The 25,633-nt window shown below is 42.3% G+C and overlaps 1 protein-coding gene across 5 annotated transcripts in view; it reads right to left on the bottom strand.

Annotated features, from left to right (window-relative positions):
• ube2q2 (ubiquitin-conjugating enzyme E2Q family member 2) overlaps nucleotides 1-17,481 on the bottom strand; it is a 52,293-nt gene extending 34,812 nt beyond the window's left edge. For 3 of the 5 annotated variants that reach the window (XR_009654079.1, XM_060914742.1, XM_060914744.1), the window contains exon 1: nucleotides 17,193-17,481. Coding sequence is in view for 4 of the 5 variants with exons in the window: in XM_060914742.1 (XP_060770725.1) it covers nucleotides 17,193-17,351 (159 nt within the window). In the remaining variant the exon portion in view is untranslated. The remainder of the gene's footprint in view (nucleotides 1-17,192) is intronic. The other 2 variants (XM_060914743.1, XM_060914745.1) reach the window with 2 other exon arrangements.
• Nucleotides 17,482-25,633: the final 8,152 nt, after the last annotated feature.

Here is a 25,633-nt window from a genome sequence, read left to right as displayed (position 1 = left end):
TGTATCAATTGTTGCCCTTCCCACGGGAATCATCGCGGGCTCGAGAGACGAGACCTGACGAGTTAGTTCGTTGGTAGCAGAACAAAATGTCTGGACACAAATCGGGTTTTCAGAAAAGGAAAGAAAATAAACGGAGGGTCGAAAATACAAAACGAGTTTTAAGGTAGGACAAATGGTTACTTTTCTGAGGCAGCCCGCCGTGGCTGCAGGCTTTCAGTTGCGTCATTGAATGGTTACTTTTCTGAGGCAGCCCGATTTATTATAGCCCATTTAGTTAAAATAGTTGATATAAAATGTTTATAGTTATAGTTATGTGATGGTTGTCCTGATTTAGACTGGTTTTGGGGGGGTTGCGCGATGTTGCACCCGGGTCCAGATTAGGGCAGAACCGGCCCTGGCTACATTTCAGCTGTAGTTTGTTATGAATGTATGTACTTGCATAGATGTGTACTTCCAATATGGCGCCTAACAAAATCTCGCGGCGCGGTGACGTCATGCGGTAGCCCTCTATAGGGCCTGACTAGCCTTTGGTAACACACTAAACGAATTCTCTTTCATTTTTGGCACTTTTTCTGTTTGTGTAGATGGGAAGACATACTGAGAATCCAAATCACCAACATTTGAAATAATAATTGTTTTGAATTATTTCTTGTCTTATTTAATGAAGGTTGTAATAGAATTAGCCTACATTTGGCTTAAGCTGGATGAGACAGAGACATAATTTTATAGCCATTTGTTAAACAGCTGACAGGGAACGTAATTAACCGTTCCGGGAACGAAATTTTTTTGTTCTAACCGGTTCGGGAACGTCTATTTAATGGTGGAACCCAAAACCGGAAACGTTAAAATTCCGTTTCTGTTCGGAACGAACCAATAGGAAAAAAATTCCGGTTCAAAGCCCTGCTTTGGACTGTGGGGGAAACCGGAGCACCCGGAGGAAACCCACGCGGACACGGGGAGAACATGCAAACTCCACACAGAAAGGCCCTCGCCGGCCACGGGGCTCGAACCCAGGACCTTCTTGCTGTGAGGCGACAGCGCTAACCACTACACCACCGTGCCACCCACACACAATAGCAATTAGCATATAAGCATTCACGTTACCATGCCTGCTGTTAGCTCGCGTGTTGTTAGCATGTTCACCATTAGCATGTTATCATGAGAGCTGTTAACATGTTAGGATTAGCATGGTAGCATGCAGAGTTCGCATGTTTGCTGTTAGCGAGTTTGCCTGAGCATGTTAGCATGCTAACTGTTAACATGTCACCCTCAGCATGTTAACATGATAAAAGTTAACATACTAGCATTAGCATGTTAGCCTGTTAGCTGTTAACATAACTGTCAGCATATTAGCCTTAGTGTTAGAATTTTAACAAATAGCATGTTAATCATTAACATGTTAGAATGCTATCTGTTAGCATGTTATCTATTAAACATGTTATCTATTAGCATGTTAGCATTATGTTAGTATGCTAACTTTTAGCATGCTAGTTGTTAACATGTTGGCATTAGCATGTTAGCTTTTAGCTGTTCTGCTACAGCTCAGCAAGCACACTTTGCATTTTCTCTGCGGAAATGCAGTCTAGTTATTGTTTATTTTGTTATTGCACTTTGATTGTATGTTATCTTGCTATTGCACTTTAACTGTTTTATTTATAAAAAGAGTTCAGTAAATAAAAGAAGGCTGTTGCCCTTAAAGAAGTTGTTGGCCCTGTGATCCAGATTTCTTGCCAACGTCGCCCAAACAGGACACCGCCCGCCCAACCCCCGGCTCAACTGTCGCTGCAGCCATTGCCCCCCAGGCGACGCCCCCTCCCCCTGGTCACCACTTTGACTAACTGATTTTCTGCAGGAAACCCTGCATATGATAAACTATAAGAATTTAATAACAAATGAGACAATTGCTGAACTTAAATGAACACCATTGTCTGCAAGTAGATCTGCACTATGCCTGCAATAGACTTATTTTATTGGTTGTTTTACAATCAGGGTCCGCAAGCTAAAAATCACATTTAACACTCATCTTCAATATCAAAAGGTTTGACTAAATAAACTTGGTTGTTTATTGTAGCCCTGTGATGGCTCTATTTACCATGCAAAAAAAAATTTGGTGATAATGTTATTTTTGGTGAATGTATGGCAGTATATGTCATATTTAGCAAAATTACTCGTGTCATTTAGAAAAAGTGCATTTTTGACCACAGGTAGCTCCAAAAGGGATGCACTTAAATCATTCTTTATACCATAAAACAAATATTTGGTTCCATATAATTGGAAACATAGTTAAGTTTTAATGTTGAATGCCAGTAAGTTTTCAGACTATTTTGATCAAATTAATATGTAATCGTGTCAAAAAAATGTCCTCTCCGAGACAGCTAATTTTTCAATATAAAATAACATCTAAAATGATTATTTTCATCCTAAAATGTGGTCAAGATATTGGGACATAAATATTAGAGACAACTAACACAAAGCTTACAGCCTTATGTTTAAAAGCACTATTGCCGCTTTTCCACTACCAACGCGGCTGAGCGTGCCGTGCTGAGTTGGGCTGAGTTGAGCTGAGCGGGGCTGTTGGAGTTGCATTTCGACTACAACTGCGCTGAACCGCGCTGGCTGGAAGTGGGTGGACACATTGGGTGGAGTTAACGAAAGTGGGTGGACGTCAGGTGATGTCGTTAGGCGGCGCAAACAGTGACATCAGTGACCTTTTAAGCGGTAGTCTCACGACCCGGAGAGTAAACAATAAACATGGAGGACATGGAGTCGTTAGTGTTGCTGGTCTTGGTGCTGTTGCTTGTTGTCACCGACAACGCCAACAGATACTGGCAAGAGCGTATAGATGAGGCGAGGCGCATAAGGCTTCATAATTCTCGTAATTCGTAATTCTTCTTCTTCCGGGTTTACGGTGTTTACAGATCCCAGCGTGCTCGCGGGGCGTGTGTGGGCGTGTGAGGACACTCCTCCTCACCAATCAGTGCACAGGGGAGTGTCTCCTCACACCCCTAGCCCCACTCAGCTCGGTTTGGCTCACTTCAGCCCCACTCCAAAACCGTGTGAGTTTTGGGTGCTAAGCAGGGCTGAAGCGAGCGGAGTCGTGCTGTTCTTAGATAGTCGAAATGCGAGCCGTGTCGGGCTGAAGTGAGCTGAAAAAGGGTAGTGGAAAAGGGCCATATGGAAGTAGTGGATTCTGAATTGTCAAAAAAAAATGTCCTCTCCAAGAATCACTTCATTTGTTTCTCCCAGCCCTGCTTAAAGCTACACTTAATCTTCTTTATCTTATAGCAGATTACACAAAACTACCATACACATGTCAAAAAATTACCTGAAATCTGTTCTTTAACTTGTCCTTCACTTAAAAACTGGTACAAGAACCAGTTTGAATCAATTTGAATTTTGGACCCCTGTGACACAAACTTTGTACCCTGATTGTAAAACAACCCATAAAATATAAAAAAAAAAAAAAAAAAAAAAAAATTATATATATTAGTGATTCTCACACATCCAAGGTAACTTTATAATTACAAAATTATGCTCCTCAAAAAAAAAAAAAAAAGGGAATGGATTTGGATATTTCACCCTCTACAGTACATATCATTAAACGATTCAAGGAACTTGGAGGAATTTCAGTGCATAAAAGGCAAGGGCACAAGCCTAAGCTGAACACTCATCATCTCTGATCCCTCAGATGGCACTGCATCAAGAACCATCATTTCATCTATGGCTAGGCATGTCAGGTGAAAATTCTAATTCAAACCAAATTACTTGAAACTGGTCTCATTGAATTCAGAACATCATACTTTTTTACACAATTAAAATGGTTTTCCGTTCTTGAGCTATTACAAATCAAAGATAGGAAAGGAAAAGAAAAAAAAAGGCTTACTTTTTAGAAAACTGCCGTAATATTATGTATTAGGATAACAAGGTCCAAAATGGGACTCATTAACAAATGAGATCAAATGTTTTTTTCTTAATAACTATCTTTCAAAATATTTACATGGAAATTGGCAGGCACATCGATGGTTGTATACTGAATACAAAGGCCCAATCCCAATTCTAATTTCTTGGTCCAAGGGGTGAAATGGGATTTCTTGGGGTTGGTCCAAGGGGTGAAATGGGATTCGGCCAAAGTTTTAAACATTAGTAAAAACAAATTATGCAACTTAGTATTTAATTAGGGGACGGCACGGTGGTGTAGTGGTTAGTGCTGTTGCCTCACAGCAAGAAGGTCCAGGTTCGAGCCCCGTGGCCGGCGAGGGCCTTTCTGTGCGGGGTTTGCATGTTCTCCCTGTGTCCGTGTGGGTTTCCTCCGGGTGCTCCCGTTTCCCCCACAGTCCAAAGACATGCAGGTTAGGTTAACTGGTGACTCTATATTGCCTGCAGGTGTGAATGTTTGTCTGTGTCCACGTGTCGGCCGTGTGATAACCTGGCGACTTGTCCAGGGTGTACCCCGCCTTTCGCCCGTAGTCAGCTGGGATAGGCTCCAGCTTGCCTGAGACCCTGTAGAACAGGATAAAGTGGCTAGAGATAATGAGACGAGATGATTATGCTAATTAGGTAAAAACTTAAATCAGTACACTCTTCTTCAAAATTTCACCAAATGGCTTTATTTGTGCAATATAAATGTTAATGATAAAATCTGCATAAATAAGTATTAAATGTCATTCACATCTACCCTTCTCTATCAAAATAAACTATCCATCCATTCATTATCTGTAGCCACTACTCCTGTGCAGGGTCACAGGCAAGCTGGAGCCTATCCCAGCTAACTACGGGCGAAAGGCGGGGTACACCCTGGACAAGTCGCCAGGTCATCGCAGGGTTGACACAGAGACAAACAACCATTCACACTCACATTCACACCTACGGTCAATTTAGAGTCACCAGTTAACCTAACCTGCATGTCTTTGGACTGTGGGGGAAACCGGAGCACCCGGAGGAAACCCACGCGGACACGGGGAGAACATGCAAACTCCGCACAGAAAGGCCCCCGTTGGCCACTGGGCTCAAACCCGGAACCTTCTTGCTGTGAGGTGACAGCACTAACCACTACACCACCGTGCCACCCAATAAAGAAGACTATAAATGATTATTTCAATTAATATTCACAGTTTTTTCGAGGTTAGCCTTGAAAGCTGTGTGAGTCACAGCCAATAAACAATTACAATTAACTGAACTGAAACTCGCGTTTCTGACTTCTGGCTTTTTTTAAAATATCATTCCGACCACGACGATCTCAATAATTTTCATCAAAACAGCTACAGTTATATTCTAAAATGTTTATTTACATTAATCAGTTTGATTTGAAAAAATAAGTAGGTAAAGCCATGAAAAGTCTCCCGTGAAGCATGACATCAAAACTCGCTGACGGAAAATTTTGTGAATACTTCATCAGAAACAGTGAGAGATACAGAACATCCCTATAAAAGTTATCCGATTGATATCAATGAGTAATCTCGTCGGAAGCTGATCAGAAGAGAGAGCCTGACCGCTTTCCCATGACTCAAAAAGCACCGGTGGTTTCCCAGCATCACGCAAGCAGACAGTGAACTCTGTTGTACCAATTTCAACCTGCCGCTACTCCAAAAGTACTGAACAGATCTTAACGAGATAAATTTCTTTAAAAAGCTTCTCTGCTTTCCAGTGATCATATTCACGATAGAAAATATTCAAGAAATAAGCAATGACGGATTTGGAAACTTAGATGAGCGGCTGTGTGCCCAATTTTCACACCACGGCCAGCGGGCGTCCGATATGCCTACCTGAAACAATTCATCAGTCCCTAAACATTTTAAGTGTTGTGAGAAGCAACGGCAACATTACAAAGTGGCAAAGACTTTACCTTCCCAACTTTTTTGAAATGCGTTGCCGAAATCAAAGTTAAAATGTGTTTATTTTGAAAAACAAACAAACTCCTGAGGTAAAACATCAAATAACGTGCTGTTGTATTATTCTGAGTGCAATACAGGTCAACAATTATTTACAAATATCATTGTTTTAATTTTGATTTCAACACACTGTCCCAACTTTTTCTGATTTGGGGTGGGGGGGGGAAGCATCAAACTTAAATGCCCACATGTAATAAAAATTAACTTTGCAAAAATTATGAACTAATTTTAGGTATTATACAGTTTATGGGAATTAGTTGGAGCCAAAGAAACCTACATGGAACTTATTTTAATTTTATTTAGCAAGTTACTGATTGCTAGTTACCTCTCGTGAACAAACAAGCTCACTAGCCTCATGTTAGATGACCAGCGTTTGTTTTCACAGAGTTACCTTGCAACGCAATTTCCAGTCATTCACTGACCACAGCGAATAGGTTGTATTCAGTCACGTGACTTTTGCTTGCGAGTTTACTTCCAGTGAATGAAGTGGTGGTCAGACAAGCCAATTTGGCTGCCGTTATGTGAAGAGCTAGTGAAACCATCTCCATTTTCACAGTTTAGAGGCCAATGCACGGTCAAGCTACCTTCAAGTTGCTCTTCACAATGGGATAGATCCTTAGACACTAGTAAAGACGGATTTTTCCTATCAGTTGGCAAATTATCCATCCATCGAGTTCCCCGACATCTCAGACTACCTGGTGCTGCAGACATCCTTCTATACAGACAAACAGATGAAAACCTGGAAGAGCATGGAGGCATACAACTTTTTACATGTGGCTGGGTTAACGTTCTGGGGATCAAAACACCACAAGATAAATGCCCGGGGAAGCAGGCATTTTTGGGCTTTTTGTACGCATCTTTGCAATGTTTGCTAGGACGTTACAAGTTTTAGTATTGGGTGTAAACAAACCACAGCTGCTCGATTCTCAATCCTCCCTACTCTTCTCTCCAGGTAAATCATTCACAAAGCTCCACAGAAACCCCTTTAAAGACCTCCGTATTGGTGAAACAGGACGGAGAAGTTATCACAGCTCACTGTAACTGCATGGCTGGGTAAGCAGTTTCGTGCTGTTAAATTATGAGCTCTGCTTTTGTGTTTATGTGGATCGTCTCATTTACCTTATCTATCTAGTTCCGCGTAGGAGCCCAATCTACATCATCGTCCTTGTAAAGATTGCTAGGACATCCTGATAAAGCGAAAACATACGTTAGTTTACAATATTGTGAACAGCGAGCTTAGCTGACCATCACTTCATGTCTTGCTTATCTAATGAGGCAGATATGACGTTGGACGTGACCCACCCATTTCACCCTCATACAACCATATTAGCTCGCCACTCTAATCACTCGCGATCTCCTTGCATGCACGCATGTGCACACACCCCAATTCTTGCTCCCTCCTGGTGTTTCATGTGATACACAATGATTTAAAAATTAATAACAACTGGTGCCATAATTTGCAAGTTGCCCTGGTGTGCCTAGTTATAAAATTTAGTTGCACTGTCTCCAAAAATAAATGGTTGCAGCCTGAAGCCCTGCAAAAGGCATGTTGGAGACTCTGCAAACAGGAAGAAAAACATTCTCCTACGAGAGCAAAACTTTCTGGCCTTGGCACAAAGAACTTTGTTCATGACCCTGAGAACACCATCCTCACAGTGAAGCATGTTGGTGGCGGCATGGGCGCCGCCAGGGGGGGAAAGGTTAGAACAATTCTAGGGGCCCAGCACTGCCATGGGGCCCTTTAAGGGGCTGATAATATGCTTTTAATGATTTTAATAAGACTTTTGAAATAACAATTAAGCATGCACCGATACTGGCATCGGCATCGGCCCCGATACTCCACTAATATACTCATACTCGTCAAACAGTTGCCGATACCATGAACCGATACCAGTGCCGATCCCATGTGCCGATACCAATGTTCCCCGCAGCGCTTTTTGTTCCATTCGAGAGAGAAAAAAAAACTGAAGCATTGTTGAGCTCAGGCTTGAGCATAATATGATAGGCTATACCATGTGCCGATAGTGTTCCGTGAAGCGCCTTTTGCCAGCGTCCGTTCGAGGAAAAAAAGCCTCTCCCAGGAAAAAAATTGTAAATCTCAAGCATTGAGCGTAGGCTAATTTTGTCAGAAGACAAAAAAAAAAATTGTTCGACAACCCATTTTTCCATGACGAAGATGTGTTTGCGTAGTCATGAAACAGTGCCGTCACAACATCTTTCCCCAACACTGTCATTTTAAACATCTCTCCACACTCCACTCCCTTTCGCTGCCATACGCAGATAGGCCTACGCTAAGATCCCCAACGTTGTCCTTTTTTAATGTTGGCTATTCGCCTAGGTAAGGGTTTTATAGGACAGGCTACTCACTAACAAACAAATGAAAATCAGATTTTTGTATAGGTGAATCCAACCGGCAGAGTTTTTAAGTACGAGTCCAACCGGGAGAGTTTAAGAGTGAAGACTGAGAGAGAGAGCTTTAAGAAATGGCTGATTGAGTTTTCCAACTTGTTTCAGTTGAGGGCAACGCTAAGACCAAGGAAATTGACGTCCCATCTACAGGTATGGAGCTCCACGAGCACGGGACGCGATGTTGCGAATGGACAGCAACAGCGTCTGCCTAACAAGTTCTGCGACTGAACAAGAGCGTGCTCGAGGCATTCAACTCTCCTGCAGCACACAGCAGGATGTGCGCACATGAGGGGGGGGGCATATATTAGTCTGCATTACTGGCGATGGAAATTAAATAATACATCGTCGCCGGCCGCCACTGTTATCTTGTGCGCTCTCTGTGATGTTGCGATGGTCACTGCTCCTCCCTTTCACGCCCTTGTCTTGTTGCTAAATGTAATTGGAGTAGTTTAAGCGCACCACCAGAACAACCCTTAAGTCAACCAAGACCGCAATGTTGCGGAAGGCCAATGATAGAGGGGGTAAGTGACCAGCGGAGTGAAATGATCACGCTGCATGTGGTAACTCACTGCTCTCTCCTCCCTTCATCAACAATCGGTCTTACATGTTGCAAGAGTGCAAGTCTTTGACTTTGAAAGTTGGACATTGTAATCTAATCCAAATAAATAGCAGCCTTTTTCAGAAATTGCAGCAGCTAAATATTTAATTCTTTGTGTAGGCTTTTTGCAATGAGTGTAGTTTTCTGGGAGTGAATGTTGCACACGGAAGCGCAGATAGCCTTGTAGTCCACGTTACACTGCCAGCAGACAGCGCCTCTTCATTTCACGGTAGCGCTTCTTTTGCAACATTGCTATGTAGGCCTAGTAGGCATAGCGCAGCAGCGCTTAGGTTTTGCAACATTATTGTAACAATGTTGCAAAAGATAAGCACTACCGTGAAGAGGCGCTGTCTGGCTGTGTGACGTGGACTCAAGGCTACTCTGCGCTTCTGGAGCAGCGGAGATTGTCAATGTGAACCCGTGTGCATGATCACTCCAGTTAGAAAACAACATTCACGGGAAATAGATAAAGTAGGCCTATTAAATATTCAAATGCTGCAATTTTTGAAAAATTATATTTTAATAACATCAACAGTATCGGTATCGGTAGTACTCGGTATCGGCAAGTACTGAAATGATAGTACTCATACTCGTATCGGTTTTCACAAATGTGGTATCGGTGCATCTCTAATAACAATGCAATATTCCATCTGGTAAAATGAGCTAATTGAACAAGGTTGTCTATTTCTTGAGTTCTTCAACATTATTGTAATTTAACCCTCCCCCTTTTGCGAAATGGTACGGTCCAGTTCTGGTAGAAGCGCGATGCGTTAAATCTGTGTGCTGATCAGTGCAACGCTACTTGCTGCTGTGTCGCGGTGCAGCAGCCAGCCAGCAGTGGAGTGCGTACAGTCTATGATCGCTAAATATGAAGAGTGGCTGTCAAAAACGTAAAGAAAGGCAGCTGAAAGCTGAGAGGGACCGGAGAGGCAGGCAACTGCTCACTCAGTTTTTCCCAAAGAAAGGTAGCTATCGCTCACATGTGTTCAAAATATTAGCGAATGGTAAATGAACAGTATGAACGTGGTTGGATTAGCCTATCAAGAGAACACTTTTACAGTTTGTACAGTGACATTTTTTCCATTTTAATAACTGAACTGACTTGTGTGATAAACAAGATGAAATATTACATTATGCTGGTGCTAATAACTAGTGCTAATAACCAGTTTCATAACTAATGGGGTGCCCTAAATATGCACAGATTCAGCCTCAGGGGGACCTCCGCCCTACCAAACCACTGAACCCCCTTTGGAGAACATACTTGCAAACTCATGAGGGTTGAAAAAGGTGACAAACTACCGGTAACCCCCCGGCCCCCTTAAACAGCGTGCGATCAAGGAAAATAAAGGGAAACGACAACATTTAAAACAAAGACAAGATTTATTCCATTTTTAGCTTTGCAATTTTCAGTTTTGCATCTGACACCTCATTACATTACCATTAAGGAAGGAAAAGTATAAAAAGTAAAATTTGAATTTAAAAAAGTAATTTTTGAAGTGTGACACTGGAAACTTTCTTTAGCAGACCAGTTTATCATTTTTTAGACCTTTTGGCCCGAACAAGCCGTTCAAGGGCACGTTTATGCTGCTCTGCCATGTGCCTCTTTCGCGCCATGCTATCCTTCTTCACCACCTCTGCCCTATTACCAGCAGCACTGGTAGATGGCTGGACACCAAATTCAGCCCTCCTTTCCTTCAGTGCTGCCAAATTCATGGTGTGAGAGAGTGTGTGTGTGTGTGTGTGTGTGAGAGAGAGAGAGAATATCTCTCTCTCTCTCTCACTCACACACTCTCTCTCTCTCTCTCTCACTCACAACTAACTGGTTCTCTGAATACAACCGAGATCAACACATTACGTTATAATTTTGACAATCCCACCAATAGTTTCACATAAAAATGATTTCTCTTACCCAAAACACGCGTTTATAGATCCTTATGTTCAACAAAAAATTACTTTATTCAAACTGATTTGACATTTTTTTCTGTTTTGTTTCAGCCCACAGAAACATCATCTGTGTCGCGCGCTCGGTTCAAACGTAACAGCCCCGCCCCTTGCGTCTTACGTCATAAAAACGCGACTCACAGACCACCAAATCACAGGTACCAAAAAAAACCACCCTACAGCCTCTTTAAATCGCACTCATCGTAACACAGCTTTCTCCGCATACTAAAAATGTTTTTCCGTCTCCAGATGTAATATAGAGTTCCGGAAAAAAATCAGAAAATATGATTCCGTGAGCTGTTTTCAAGACTCGGTGTCCCGTTCTGCATTGCGTTTGGATGATCTCTGCCATCCTCCTATACACACCCGTATTCAAGAAAACCACACCTCTATTCAGTTACAATTCGCGGATACTGTCCAGCGTTCTGTAAGACTGTTGGCTCGTTGGAATGTCATCCAATCAGAGAGACGTTTGAAGTATGAAGAAGGCGGAAATGGTCTGAATGTGGGTGTGAGGAGGAAAGTAGTAGTAGTACTTTGAAGTAGTAGTACATTGAAACCAAATGTTCGGCAACGTAGCCTCGCGCACCCCCCCCAAAAAAAAAAAACTCTTCGGATCTACACGATTCACACAAGTGACCTATTTTGGGATCAAAACGGCAAATTTCTCCGAAAGGTGACTAGTTTGCGGGGATGGGAGAAGGAGGTAAGCAGCAATACAACCCATAAATGCTTTAGGACTGAAGTTTTTAATGAGCGAGCGCCACAGTTTGCTAGATTAAAGTGTTGCTAATAACGGACACCAGTCAAGTGTTTGACATGGTTACGTGTGTGGAATGTTCACACGTTCTAAACCATTGGTTTCAAACTGAGGAGCTGGAGAAAGCGCAGCACACATAAAAGAGGGCTAGAGGTTACAACATATGAAGAAATACGTACGTAATTGATCAAATTGAAATGTCACTCCGTGTCACTTTGAAATAAATTTATAATAAGATGTTTCCTGTCTTTTATGGGTAACATTTGTAAGGCTACTGAGTATGGAGTTCATTTAAATGCATCAAACTTGAATGCATCAACTAACTTGCATGCATTGCTGATAACAGAGCCAGGCCCCTCATCAGGCCATGATGCAGCAGCCAGGGAGGACAACAGAAATGTTGAAGCACAGGAAGAGAACAGGGGGAGTACCAGCAGCACAGGTGGTGAGGAAGAAGCAGCAGAGAGTAAGGAAGAGCAGGAAGAAACTGAGAAGGCATGTGGCAAAATCTTGAATTTTCATTTGTGATTGTAAATGCACCAGAATTAGTCACTGACCAGTTTTCATCTAGTCCCTGGTAGGTTAATACATAAAATGTAATAAAGTCACAAACTCAAGGTCCATGGGCTATCAAAAGTCAAATAATGACAATAGTGCAATTGTGACGAGGGTGGGCAAAGTTGGGGGGCCCAAAATTCTAATCTTTCATGGGGCCCAAAATTTCTGACGGCACCCGTGGGTGGTGGTAGTTAGCATGCAAAAAGTTACTCTTGACTTATTTTGCATTTTTTATTTGTAACTAATTTTGCAAACTATACTGACCATAATAAACTATGGCATGTATGTTGAGAAATTTTATACATCACACAAAAAAAACCCACTTTATTAGGAACATCTAATAAGGAACACCTACACATTCATGCGATTATCTAACCAGCTAATTATGTTGCAGCAGTGCAGTGCATAAAATCAAGCAGATAAGAGCTAGCAGGTTTTGGTAATGATCACAACCATCAGATTGGGGAAAAGTGCGAGTGCAGTGATTTTGACGGTGGCATAATTACTGATGCCAAATTGGCTGGTTTGAGTACTCTTAGAGATGCTGATCTCCAGGGATTTTCATGCTCTCAACAGACTTCTGAGTTTACACAGAATGGTGCAATAAACAAAAAACATCCAGTGAGCAGGAGCTCTGCAGACAAACACATTGTTGATGAGAGGTCAACTGAGGACCACCAGACTGGTTCGAGCAGACAGAAAGGCTACAATAACCAAGATAACCACCACGTACAATTGTGGTGAACAGAAAAGCATCTCAGAATGCACATGTTGAATCTTGAGGCAGATGGGCTACAACAGCAGATGATCAAGTTGGGTTCCACCGTCCTGTTTTCAGCCAAGAACAGAAAATTGAAGCTGTAGTAGGCACTGGACAGGTGCAGACTGGAAAAAACAGCCTGATCTGATGAATCTCGATTTCTGCTGAGGCACACAGGTGGGAGGGTCAGAATTTGGCACGCTCCATGGACTCAGTCTGTCTTGTGTCAACAGTCCAGGCTGGTGGAGGTGGTGTAATGGTGTTGGGAATGTTTTCTTGGTACACTTTAGGCCCGTTTATACCAATCAATCATTATTTGAATGCCACAGACTATGAGTATTGTTGCTGACCATGTGCATCCCTTCATCGCCACAATTTACCATCTTCTGATGCTTACTTCCAGGATGGCAATACACCATGTCACAAAGCAAAAGTCATCTCAAACTGGTTTCATGAACATGACAATGAGTTCAGTGTTCTTCAGTGGCCTTCACAGTCACCAGACTGTAAACCTGAATCCAACAGAACACCTTTGGGATGTGATAGAAGAGGAGATTCACAGAATGCACTGCAAAAACCCGGCTTACAAAAACAAGAAAAAAAAAAAGTAATAAAATGAGGAATATTTTACTTAAAATAAGCAAAATTAGGGGCGGCACGGTGGTGTAGTGGTTAGCGCTGTCGCCTCACAGCAAGAAGGTCTGGGTTCGAGCCCCGTGGCCGGCGAGGGCCTTTCTGTGCGGAGTTTGCATGTTCTCCCCGTGGGTTTCCTCCGGGTGCTCCGGTTTCCCCCACAGTCCAAAGACATGCAGGTTAGGTTAACTGGTGACTCTAAATTGACCGTAGGTGTGAATGTGAGTGTGAATGGTTGTCTGTGTCTATGTGTCAGCCCTGTGATAACCTGGCGACTTGTCCAGGGTGTACCCCGCCTTTCGCCCGTAGTCAGCTGGGATAGGCTCCAGCTTGCCTGCAACCCTGTAGAACAGGATAAAGCGGCTAGAGATAATGAAATGAGATGAGCAAAATTATCTGCCAACAGAACAAGAAAATTTGACTTGGCAAGCTTTTTAAAAACAAGTAAATATATCTAGCTTTAGAAACCCCACAGATGTCTTAAAACTAGTGTATTTATACTAAAAACAAGTAAAGTTGTACTACTCACTTTAACATGCTAGATACTTTGTCCCCCAACCAAGTCTGACTATTTCATCTGGGCATATTGGTGTGCTCTGTTTACGTAAGTGTTTATACCAACTGAGACCGCCAAATAAATCAAAATCAAAACAACAAACCAATCCATTTTGTAGCCTATTTTTGTTGCCAGATTGACAATACAACAATTCATTTCATTTATGGCCCTTTTCCACTACCCTTTTTCAGCTCACTTTAGCTCGCTTCAGCTCACTTCAGCCCGACACGGCTCGCGTTTCGACTACCAAAAAACAGCACGACTCGGCTCACTTCAGCCCTGCTTAGCCCCTAAAACTCGCACCGTTTTGGAGTGGGGCTGAAGCGAGCCAAAGCGAGCCAAGTGAGGCTGGGGGCGTGAGCAGACACTCCCCTGTGCACTGATTGGTGAGGAGGAGTGTCCTCACATGCCCACACATGCCCCGCGAGCACACTGGGATCTGTAAACACCGTAAACCCGGAAGAAGAAGAATTACGAATTACGAGAATTTCTGAAGCCTTATGCGCCTCGCCTCATCTATACGCTCTTGCCAGTATCTGTTGGCGTTGTCGGTGACAACAAGCCACAGCACCAAGACCAGCAACACTAACGACTCCATGTCCTCCATGTTTATTGTTTACTATTCGGGTCGTGAGACTACCGCTTAAAAGCTCACTGATGTCACTGTTTGTGCTGCTTAACGACATCACGTGACGTCCACCCACTTTCGCTAACTCCACCCAATGTGTCCACCCACTTCCAGCCAGCACGGTTCAGCGCGGTTGTAGTCGAAATGCAACTCCAACAGCCCCGCTCAGCTCGACTCAGCTCGGCACGGCTCAGCCGCGTTTGTCGTGGAAAAGCGGCATTAGTTATCTGTTTTGTGTTAAGAGATTAAAAGAAAGGATAAGATGCTTGAAATAAGAAATTCTGACTTTGACAAACTTGTCATGGTTAATACAACACCGATGAAATTATGGTAATTCTCATTTTAAGACAGAACTTACTCATAACCAGTAATAAAATCTCAATAACAAGTTATAATACCTTAAGATAATTGAGGGGAAAAATGCTTAAAGTAAGTGAAATACTCGTACACAAAACCTGCCTGGAAAGGAGAATTATCTTGGCAGACAAATAACAAGCATATTTTGTCTTGATTTAAAGTGCCATTCCACCATTGGATGTATTCTTTGGCATAAAATACAATATATTTTATGACAACATGACTAGACAGAGAAATCTTTTAGCTTCAAAATGATATATCAAACATAATTTTTTGACAACGACAAGTATATTAATTTTGCGACCAAAGTCACCTATCCTTTTAATTTCCGCGCGGTAGTGAAATGTGATGTCATCGGCAGGTTCCCCTTCTTGTGTACCACGTGTCGGTCTATTTTTAGACCAGGAAACCCCCAAAGTAAGAGAGTCATTTCTCCTCGTATATGGGGGCCAAAAAAATTGCGAAAAATTTTGAGTTAATCTTTCAGTTAGCTAGATTTATTGGTATTAGCTAGATTTATTGGTATTATTTTTATCGCGTTCTAGCCGCCATTGCTGATAATATGTGCCACGTCACGTGGTACACAAGAAGGGGAACCTGCCGATGACATCACGCGCGGAAATTAAAAGGGTAGGTGACTTTGGTCGCAAAATTAATATACTTGTCGTTGTCAAAAAATTATGTTTGATATATCATTTTGAAGCTAAAAGATTTCTCTATCTAGTGATACCATTTATATATGTTGTCAAAATATATTGTATTTTATGCCAAAGAATACATCCAATGGTGGAACGGCACTTTAAGATATTTAATCTTGGTTAGATTTTACTTTCTGCAGTGTGAAGGTGCACCTGAAAAACCTGCAGGAATTGTGCGATGCAGTCATATCAACATGGACCAGAGCCTCAAAGGAACGTTTCCAATATCTTGTGGAATCCATGCTACGAAGAACTGAGGCTGTTTTGAGGACAAAGCGAGGCTCTACCCAGGATTAGTACAGTGTTCCGAATAAAGCACTCCGTGACTATATCTAGCCCAGTTCTCTACATGTTAGCATGGCCTTTTAGACCCCATACACATGTCACTAATACAACAGATGCCCAAGTGTGGCTGTGAAGTAGCTTGTTGCTAAGCTAGCAGGCATTTCATCTCGGTTGCACAAGCTGCTCATCATCAATCCATGAGCACAAGACCCTGACTGACTAGCACTAGTCACTCACTCGGGTTTCCAGAGATGACAACTTCATCAGAAGCGTAAACTACCTACCTAGCATTACCTGACAGGCCACTAACAAGATTCTTTACTCTATTGGTGCTTTTAGGTTTTAATATCTGAAGACATTGTTGGCGGATTAGGTAATGGCGCGACTAGCAAAATATTTAACAACCTCGGAGTCTGTAGCCACTTTTTAGCTCCTTGGATTTTTTTTTCCAAAAGGAAAGATTAGCTACCTAGGCAAGTAGTCACCAATCTGCTAGTTACCTGGCTAAAGTCTCACATACCGTCATGGAATAACAGGAACATTCCCTCGTAGCCCTCAGCCAGCTGATACAGGGCCTAGCAGATCATTAACACTCGGTTGCCATTATTTATGTCTCAGCTAACTACGTCTTAACTTTATGCGCAGGTTGCTAGTGCTAATTCACCTCAAGCGAACAGCAATCGGTAGCTAACTTGTAGCAGTGCATTAGCCGGATAAACAGATGTGTTGCAACGCAGTTAGAAATGAGTTACTTGGAAACTTTAGAGACCCTACTGTAGTTTATTTTTTTTAAGGATACAGTAGCCAGATTACTAAACTAATTATCTAACAGCGGCGACCGAGTAGACATCTGGCCAACTTTAATTACTAGTTAGAACTTGTTTAACCCCAAAACCGAATTAGCTCCTTGGGTATAAAATTTAAAAGGATTGGGTTGAAATAAGAGCAGAGCAGACGATAAAGGGTTTACTAGAGCTCGTTTAGTGACAACATGGAGACACTGCTCTTAAACAATATTAAAATATTTTACAAAGATTCCGCCGCTTATTTTAGCCAGCAAACTAACTCTAGCTTATGTGTTGCTAAGGAACGATTAGGCTAACTAGCTAGTTGCGTCTTACCGTAATATTGCAATGGATGATCAGTAGTTTTTCACCAGTCACATTAAACTGACAGCTAAGCTCGTCGGGTTTCCAGTCGATAATCCTGAAACGCTCGTGATTCGGGTCAAAAATTGACTCCAAGAACTTTAACTCAGCCTTGAGCCCCGACACGGACATCTTCCACGCATCTCCAGCCAGGCCGCAGGGGAAGCGGGCAAGCAGCTAGCCTACTAGCTAACAACTAGCACCGCTCTGAGAGAGTGCCTCTGTTTTTGCACTGTGTAACAAAGACGGGGTGGAGAGAGAGAGAGAGATGGCTCACTTCTCTTATCGACTGTTTTCATTGTAGGGTCACAGGGAATAAAAATAACATCACGTAATCTGTGACAGTTTGTGTGTTTCTAGTAAAAGTCAACTTGTAATGGGGAAGCCGTAGCCTAATAGTTAGAGCTTTGGGACCATAAGGTTGCTGGTTCGATTCCCTAGACCAGCAGGAATAGCTGAAGGGTCCTTGAGCAAGGCGCCTAACCCCCAGCTGCTCTGGGAATGTTGTACGTAGCACTGGATAAGAGGGTCTGCTAAACGCCATTAATGTAATCTATCGTCTCTAACCTGCCGAGTGCTCACTCACACAATTTGTATCTCATTATCTCTAGCCGCTTTATCCTGTTCTACAGGGTCGCAGGCAAGCTGGAGCCTATCCCAGCTGACTACGGGCGAAAGGCGGGGTACACCCTGGACAAGTCGCCAGGTCATCACAGGGCTGACACGCATCTCCATTCACACCTACGGTCAATTTAGAGTCACCAGTTAACCTAACCTGCATGTCTTTGGACTGTGGGGGAAACCGGCGCACCCGGAGGAAACCCACGCGGACACGGGGAGAACATGCAAACTCCGCACAAAAAGGCCCTCGCCGGCCACGGGGCTCGAACCCGGACCTTCTTGCTGTGAGGCGACAGTGCTAACCACTACACCACGTGCCGCCACATAATTTGTATGTTTTCAGTTCATATCTACTGACATGTATTCCTTGACTTGCCCAGTGTTCACTCGTTTAATCAATGACTCACTCACTATCACTTACATAATCACGATCATTTACACTCATTCATTCACAGCCCTGGTCTTTCTAATGTAAACACAGGATAGCTCCGCCATATTTGGTGCAGTCTTTTACCTGGACCTGTTTGCTAAATATCACTGCCAGCCCACTAACTGTGCCGGATTTAGATGTCCGCATCAGATACTAATCAATTCATTTACATTTAAAAATGTATTACCCTTCCAAACTGTACAACAGATGTTGACACCTCTCAATAATAAAACCACGAGCAAATGAATAAATTATGTTATCATTATAAGAGGATCTTTATCACAATCCTAGATCTGTCATTTTAGTAGCCGGTTACTTGCATAACCTGCTTATTGACCTGGAGTTCTAGTGCTCTGAGAAATGCACATAAAATCCACTAGATGGTACTGCTACCTTGAGGATGAGCTGAGGAAGCTGTTTGGGATGAAGATGCGCATGGCTTGCAAAAGCAATTAGTTTCATAGTTTTCTCGTAAAGGGCTGCATGGTGGTGTAGTGGTTAGCGCTGTCACCTCATAGCAAGAAGGTTCTGGGTTCGAGCCCCGTGGCCGGCGAGGGCCTTTCTGTGCGGAGTTTGCATGTTCTCCCCGTGTCCGTGTGGGTTTCCTCCGGGTGCTCCGGTTTCCCCCACAGTCCAAAGACATGCAGGTTAGGTTAACTGGTGACTCTAAACTGGCCGTGAGTGTGAATGGTTGTGTATGTGTCAGCCCTGTGATGACCTGGCAACTTGTCCAGGGTGTACCCCGCCTTTCGCCCGTAGTCAGCTGGGATAGGCTCCAGCTTGCCTGCAACCCTGTAGAACAGGATAAAGCGGCTACAGATGATGAGATGAGTTTTCTCGTAGACAGTTTCAATTTCTCATCAGTTGTTTGCGCAGCAGACAGCCTTGTTTCTATGTTCTTAGCTTATCATGAAAAATGAACTGAGGATACTTGCTATTTTATTTTATTGTTGTAAGGTATATCAACATTTGTATGGTCAAAACTTTATATTCCATAACTTAAAATTCTGGATTCAAATAGATTTTCATTGGATAACCATTTTCAGGGAATGAATACCTGAGTTAAATATCTACAGTTGTGCTCATAAGTTTACATACCCTGGCAGAATCTACGGTATGATTCTTTGACCATTTTTCAGAGAATATGAATGATAACACAAAAACATCTTTTCCACTCATGTTTAGTGGTTGGGTAACATCCTCACCTGTGATCTGTTTGCTTGTAATCAGTGTGTGTGCATAAAAGCTGAGTGAGTTTCTGGGATCCAGACAGACTCTTGCATCTTTCATCCAGCCACTGACGGTTCTGGATTCTGAGTCATGGGGAAAGCAAAATAATTGTCAACGGATCTACGGGAAAAGGTAGTTGAACTGTATAAAACAGGAAAGGGATACAAAAAGATATCCACGGAATTGATAATGCCAGTCAGCAGTGTTCAAACTGTGATTAACAAATGGAAAATCAGGGGCTCTGTTAAAACCAAACCACGGTCAGGTAGTATCTCGCCTACAATACGCCAGACAGCACAGAGATAAGCCTCAAAACTTCTGGAACAAGATAATTTGGAGTGATGAGACCAAAATTGAACTTTTTGGCCACAACCATAAACATTACATTTGGAGAGGTGTCAACAAGGCCTATGATGAAAGGAACACCATTCCTACCGTAAAGCACAGAGGTGGATCGCTGATGTTTTGGGGATGTGTGAGCTACAAAGGCACAGGAAACTTGGTCAAAGTTGAAGGAAAGATGAATGCAGCACATTATCAGCAAATACTGGAGGCAAATTTGCACTCATCAGCCCGGAAGCTGCGCATGGGAAGTACTTGGACGTTCCAACATGACAACGATCCAAAACACAAGGCCAAGTCGACCTGTCATTGGCTACAGCAGAACAAAGTGAAGGTTCTGAAATGGCCATCTCAGTCTCCTGGCCTCAATATCATTGAGCCACTCTGGGGAGATCTCAAGCGCGCAGTTCATTCAAGACAGCCCAGGAATTTACAGGAACTGGAGGCTTTTTGCCAAGAAGAATGGGCAGCTTTACTATCTGAGAAAATAAAGAGCCTCATCCACAACTACCAGAAAAGACTTCAGGCTGTCATTGATGTTAGAGGGGGCAATACACGGTATTAAGAACTGGGGTATGTAAACTTTTGATCAGGGTCATTTGGATGTTTTTTGTTGTCATTATGATTTAAAAATAGAAAACACAGTTATCAATAAATGGCTTCACCCAACTACTAACGATGAGTGGGAAAAAAATTGTGTTATCATTCATATTCTCTGAAAAAAGGCTAAGAAAACAAAAATTCTACCAGGGTATGTAAACTTATGAGCACAACTGTAGTTATTTTGTTTTTTTGTGGTTTTATTATTATTATTATTATTATTATTAATAACAGCAACATTTACCCTGCAGTGGACTGGCATCCAAATCAGAGGGTGTTCCTGCTTTGCTCACAGTATGCCCAGGGTAGGTTCCTGATCCACTGCAATCCTGACCAGGAAAAGGGCTTACAGAAGGATGGATGGATTGAATGAATGAATGAATGAATGAACCTCTACAGCAGGGGTCTTCAATCCTATCCGCAAAGGGCCAGTGTAGCTGCAGGCTTTCATTACAGCCAAATTGGAGGCTCACTTGATTGTTGACTGGAGACGAGGGTGAAATGATTAAACAAGTGAAATCAGGTGTAGCTCCTGCTTGGTTGGAATGAAAGCCTGCAGCCACACTGGCCCTTTGTGGATAGGATTGAAGACCCCTGCTCTATAGCCACCCAATGAAATTACAACAATAACAAAACAAAAAAACAATAACACAAAAAAAACAGCAAAGATAGAAAAGCCGTAATAAAGTTTTAAAAATAGCCAAACACTAAGTCATGGTGGAATTTAGCAAATACATTAGTGTTTTAGATGTCAGTTGCAGATATGTGTTGCCTTGTGGAGCTTTAAAAGGTTTGAAAAAAGAGGTCTGAAAATAGCTGGCCTTCAACCTTGGTGCATTAACAGGAATGACATTGAATTTACTGACAGGAATATTGTCAGTGAGGAAAAACCTACCAAAATAAAATGTCATGAAGTCATGCTCAAACTGTTACAAATGAACCCAGGAAATGAAGGGCAGAAAACACATGGAATATGAGCCTGAATGTCACAGAATTTGGGGATGAAGAGAAGCTGAATATTCAGCTGAAAAGTGGCAAGTCAGTATTTAGTGACTAGTACTCGGTGTTGTCATTAGTGAACAAATGAAAAGATTAAATTTAGATTAGATTAGATAAAACTTTATTGATCCCTTTGGGAGGGTTCCCTCAGGGAAATTAAGATTCCAGCAGCATCATTACAGATAAACAGAGAAAAGAAATAGAGGAAAACTTCTAGATAAATTAAAATAAATTAAGTATTTACATATACAAATATAAAAAGAATAAGATATGGGGAAGAGAGGAAGGAGGAGGGGGGAGGAGGAATTTACACACATGACACATTTCAGGGGGGATACACACACACATACATATGTGTGTGTGTGTGTGTGTGTGTGTGTGTGTCCAGAAGAACTGTGGCTGGTTCTGCAAGATGCTCAGTAAAGCCTACAGCTCATTTCCTTATAAAATTACACCCATTGTACCTGAGACGACTTTTTTTTTAAGCAAAAGGTCATCTCATGTTAAATATTCACTTTGTTTCATTTATTATGGTTTACTGCTGTTTAAAAAAACGTTTTTAATGTTGAAACATGTCATTTCATTATTTTTAAGCCATTTTTGATCTACAGCATTTCTTTACCTGTACCTAAGACTTTTGCACAGTACTGTGCAAAAGTACCCTGTGTGTGTGTCTATCAGTGGCGGCTGGTAGTCTTTCAAATAGGGGAGGCTGGTCGGTTACGATATTTCCAGATTTTAAAAGAAAAAAGAAAAAACGCATCAATTTTGCCCATACTCTTGCCTCTGATCTGGCTGATTGTTGGCAGGGTCACAAACTGTGAAATAACAGGTTCTTTTGGCCCATTAGCCTACTGTCCAATATACATGATGGTGGTGTTGGGGGGGTATATTTTAACATTTTATATTTTAAAATTGTGGCATGTTGTTTAAAAATTGATCATTATTGAAAGCAGCTCTTTGTCAGGAACCTCAGCAGTAACAGCAGAGTGTTCTGGAATAGGCACAAGCACTGACCTTGGGGAGCCAAACATAGAGCTGGGTGCCACACATTTCATTCAATGACACTTTCCCTATATTTTACTTATTTTGACTGAGAAATGTTTTATTGACAATTTTGATAACCCTTCACTTTTAATCCAGGTCTGTAGTGTGAAATGTTCTCAGCTGTGTTTTTGTTTAAAAATGTTTTCCAAATTGTAGCTGTGTTTAATTCATATCCAGAAAAATATATATTCCAATATAATATACTCAGCATAAACATTTTAAATAGATTCTATATTTTTGGTCCATCCATGACATATTACTAAAGTAGCCTATTTACTGTTGTTGATGTGGGTCACTTGCTGTTAGCCAATTCACTTTCTTGTACCAGGAGAGCTGTAAGGAACGAGTATTATTCCCTACCTTTTTCACCAAGTCAATTTGAGGCGTTGGTCTACCCTGCTCTTTAATTTTATTTTTTTCCTTGAAAGGAAGACTGGCAAATGGCTTCGCCAAAATTAAATCAGCAATGCTTGGCATCTGTGCGCAGCTTTCTTGCTAGCTGACTAGCCCCCTCAAGTTCAGTCACTCAAATAAACGAAATTTCTGGAACTAAGATAGCAAACTTGACAACACTATATTTACACTTTATTTACAATGAAAATATATACAAACTAAAAAAGCTGGTAGAAATCGTATGTAATGAATGAAATCGAAATGTAAGCCGATCTCTTACAATACACCACAGCACTTGCGAATCCGCATGGGACTGAACTGAAATTCACCGCTGCCTGTCTATATTTGAAACGAGCTGTCAATCAAAGAAAATATCAGGCCGCTTTCACCAATCACCAGTTTCCTCGCGGAAAGCTTTGCCATGTCCCTCCCACTGTGAGGCTGGGAGTCCGTGGGGCGGGTGTTTTCGCAGTATTTGTCCAATAACCGTCTTGCATTTTGATATTGAAAAGCGCATAGCTCCCAAATGCCACTGAAGTCCACTGAGGCTGGGAGTCCGTGGGGCGGGCGTTTTCGCAGTATTTGTCCAATAATCATCTTGCGTTTTGAGATTGAAAAGTGCATAGCTCCCAAATGCCATTGAAGTCCACTGAGGCTGGGCTGCATCGCGCTGTCACGAGGGGGAAAAACTCATGCACACATTAGGCGACCTGGGGAAAGTTATAACGGAATGATTTCGCGCTGTAGTTGGGTTGAGCACATATATTTCTATGATTCTGGATCTGAAATAGCAATGCTATAAGGTTGGCTATAACATAAGCCTAGCGCAATTCATCCTACACGATGTTCGTCATTTTTAGAGGAGGCTGAGCCTCCCTCGTTGTCTTAGAGCAATCGCCCGTGGTGTCTATATATATATATATATATATATCATCTCATTAGCTCTAGCTGCTTTATCCTGTTCTACAGGGTTGCAGGCAAGCTGACCCTGGACAAGTCGCCAGGTCATTACAGGGCTGACACATAGATGGCTGACACAACCATTTGCACTCACATTCACACCTACGGTCAATTTAGAGTCACCAGTTAACCTAACCTGCATGTCTTTGGACTGTGGGGGAAACCGGAGCACCCGGAGGAAACCCACGCGGACACGGGGAGAACATGCAAACTCCGCACAGAAAGGCCCTCGCTGGCCACGGGGCTCGAACTCAGGACCTTCTTGCTGTGAGGCGACAGTGCTAACCACTACACCACCATGCCGCCCCATATATATAGACAAACACAACTGTGTATGTATACATACATACATACAACCCCGATTCCAAAAAAGTTGGGACAAAGTACAAATTGTAAATAAAAACGGAATGCAATAATTTACAAATCTCAAAAACTGATATTGTATTCACAATAGAACATAGACAACATATCAAATGTCGAAAGTGAGATATTTTTAAATTTCATGCCAAATATTGGCTCATTTGGCAAATATTGGCTCATGACAGCAACACATCTCAAAAAAGTTGGGACGAGGCAATAAGAGGCTGGAAAAGTTAAAGGTACAAAAAAGGAACAGCTGGAGGACCAAATTGTAACTCATTAGGTCAATTGGCAATAGGTCATTAACATGACTGGGTATAAAAAGAGCATCTTGGAGTGGCAGCAGCTCTCAGAAGTAAAGCTGGGAAGAGGATCACCAATCCCCCTAATTCTGTGCCGACAAATAGTGGAGCAATATCAGAAAGGAGTTCGACAATGTAAAATTGCAAAGAGTTTGAACATATCATCATCTACAGTGCATAATATCATCAAAAGATTCAGAGAATCTGGAAGAATCTCTGTGCGTAAGGGTCAAGGCTGGGAAACCATACTGGGTGCCTGTGATCTTTGGGCCCTTAGATGGCACTGCATCACATACAGGTATGCTTCTGTATTGGAAATCACAAAATGGGCTCAGGAATATTTCCAGAGAACATTATCTGTGAACACAATTCACCGTGCCATCTGCTGTTGCCAGCTAAAACTCTATAGTTCAAAGAAGAAGCCATATCTAAACATGATCCAGAAGCGCAGACGTCTTCTCTGGGCCAAGGCTCGTTTAAAATGGACTGTGGCAAAGTGGAAAACTGTTCTGTGGTCAGACGAATCAAAATTTGAAGTTCTTTATGGAAATCAGGGACGCCGTGTCATTCGGACTAAAGAGGAGAAGGACGACCCGAGTTGTTATCAGCGCTCAGTTCAGAAGCCTGCATCTCTGATGGTATGGGGTTGCATTAGTGCATGTGGCATGGGCAGCTTACACATCTGGAAAGACACCATCAATGCTGAAAGGTTTATCCAGGTTCTAGAGCAACATATGCTCCCATCCAGACGACGTCTCTTTCAGGAAAGACCTTGCATTTTCCAACATGACAATGCCAAACCACATACTGCATCAATTACAGCATCACGGCTGCGTAGAAGAAGGGTCCGGGTACTGAACTGGCCAGCCTGCAGTCCAGATCTTTCACCCATAGAAAACATTTGGCGCATCATAAAACGGAAGATACGACAAAAAAGACCTAAGACAGTTGAGCAACTAGAATCCTACATTAGACAAAAATGGGTTAACATTCCTATCCCTAAACTTGAGCAACTTGTCTCCTCAGTCCCCAGACGTTTGCAGACTGTTGTAAAGAGAAAAGGGGATGTCTCACAGTGGTAAACATGGCCTTGTCCCAACTTTTTTGAGATGTGTTGTTGTCATGAAATT

The sequence above is a fragment of the Neoarius graeffei genome, chromosome 2, assembly GCF_027579695.1.
Source record: "Neoarius graeffei isolate fNeoGra1 chromosome 2, fNeoGra1.pri, whole genome shotgun sequence".
In the NCBI taxonomy this organism is placed as follows: Eukaryota; Metazoa; Chordata; class Actinopteri; order Siluriformes; family Ariidae; genus Neoarius; species Neoarius graeffei.
Note: the sequence above shows the minus strand (reverse complement) of the source record. Positions and strands in the feature narration are given on the sequence as shown.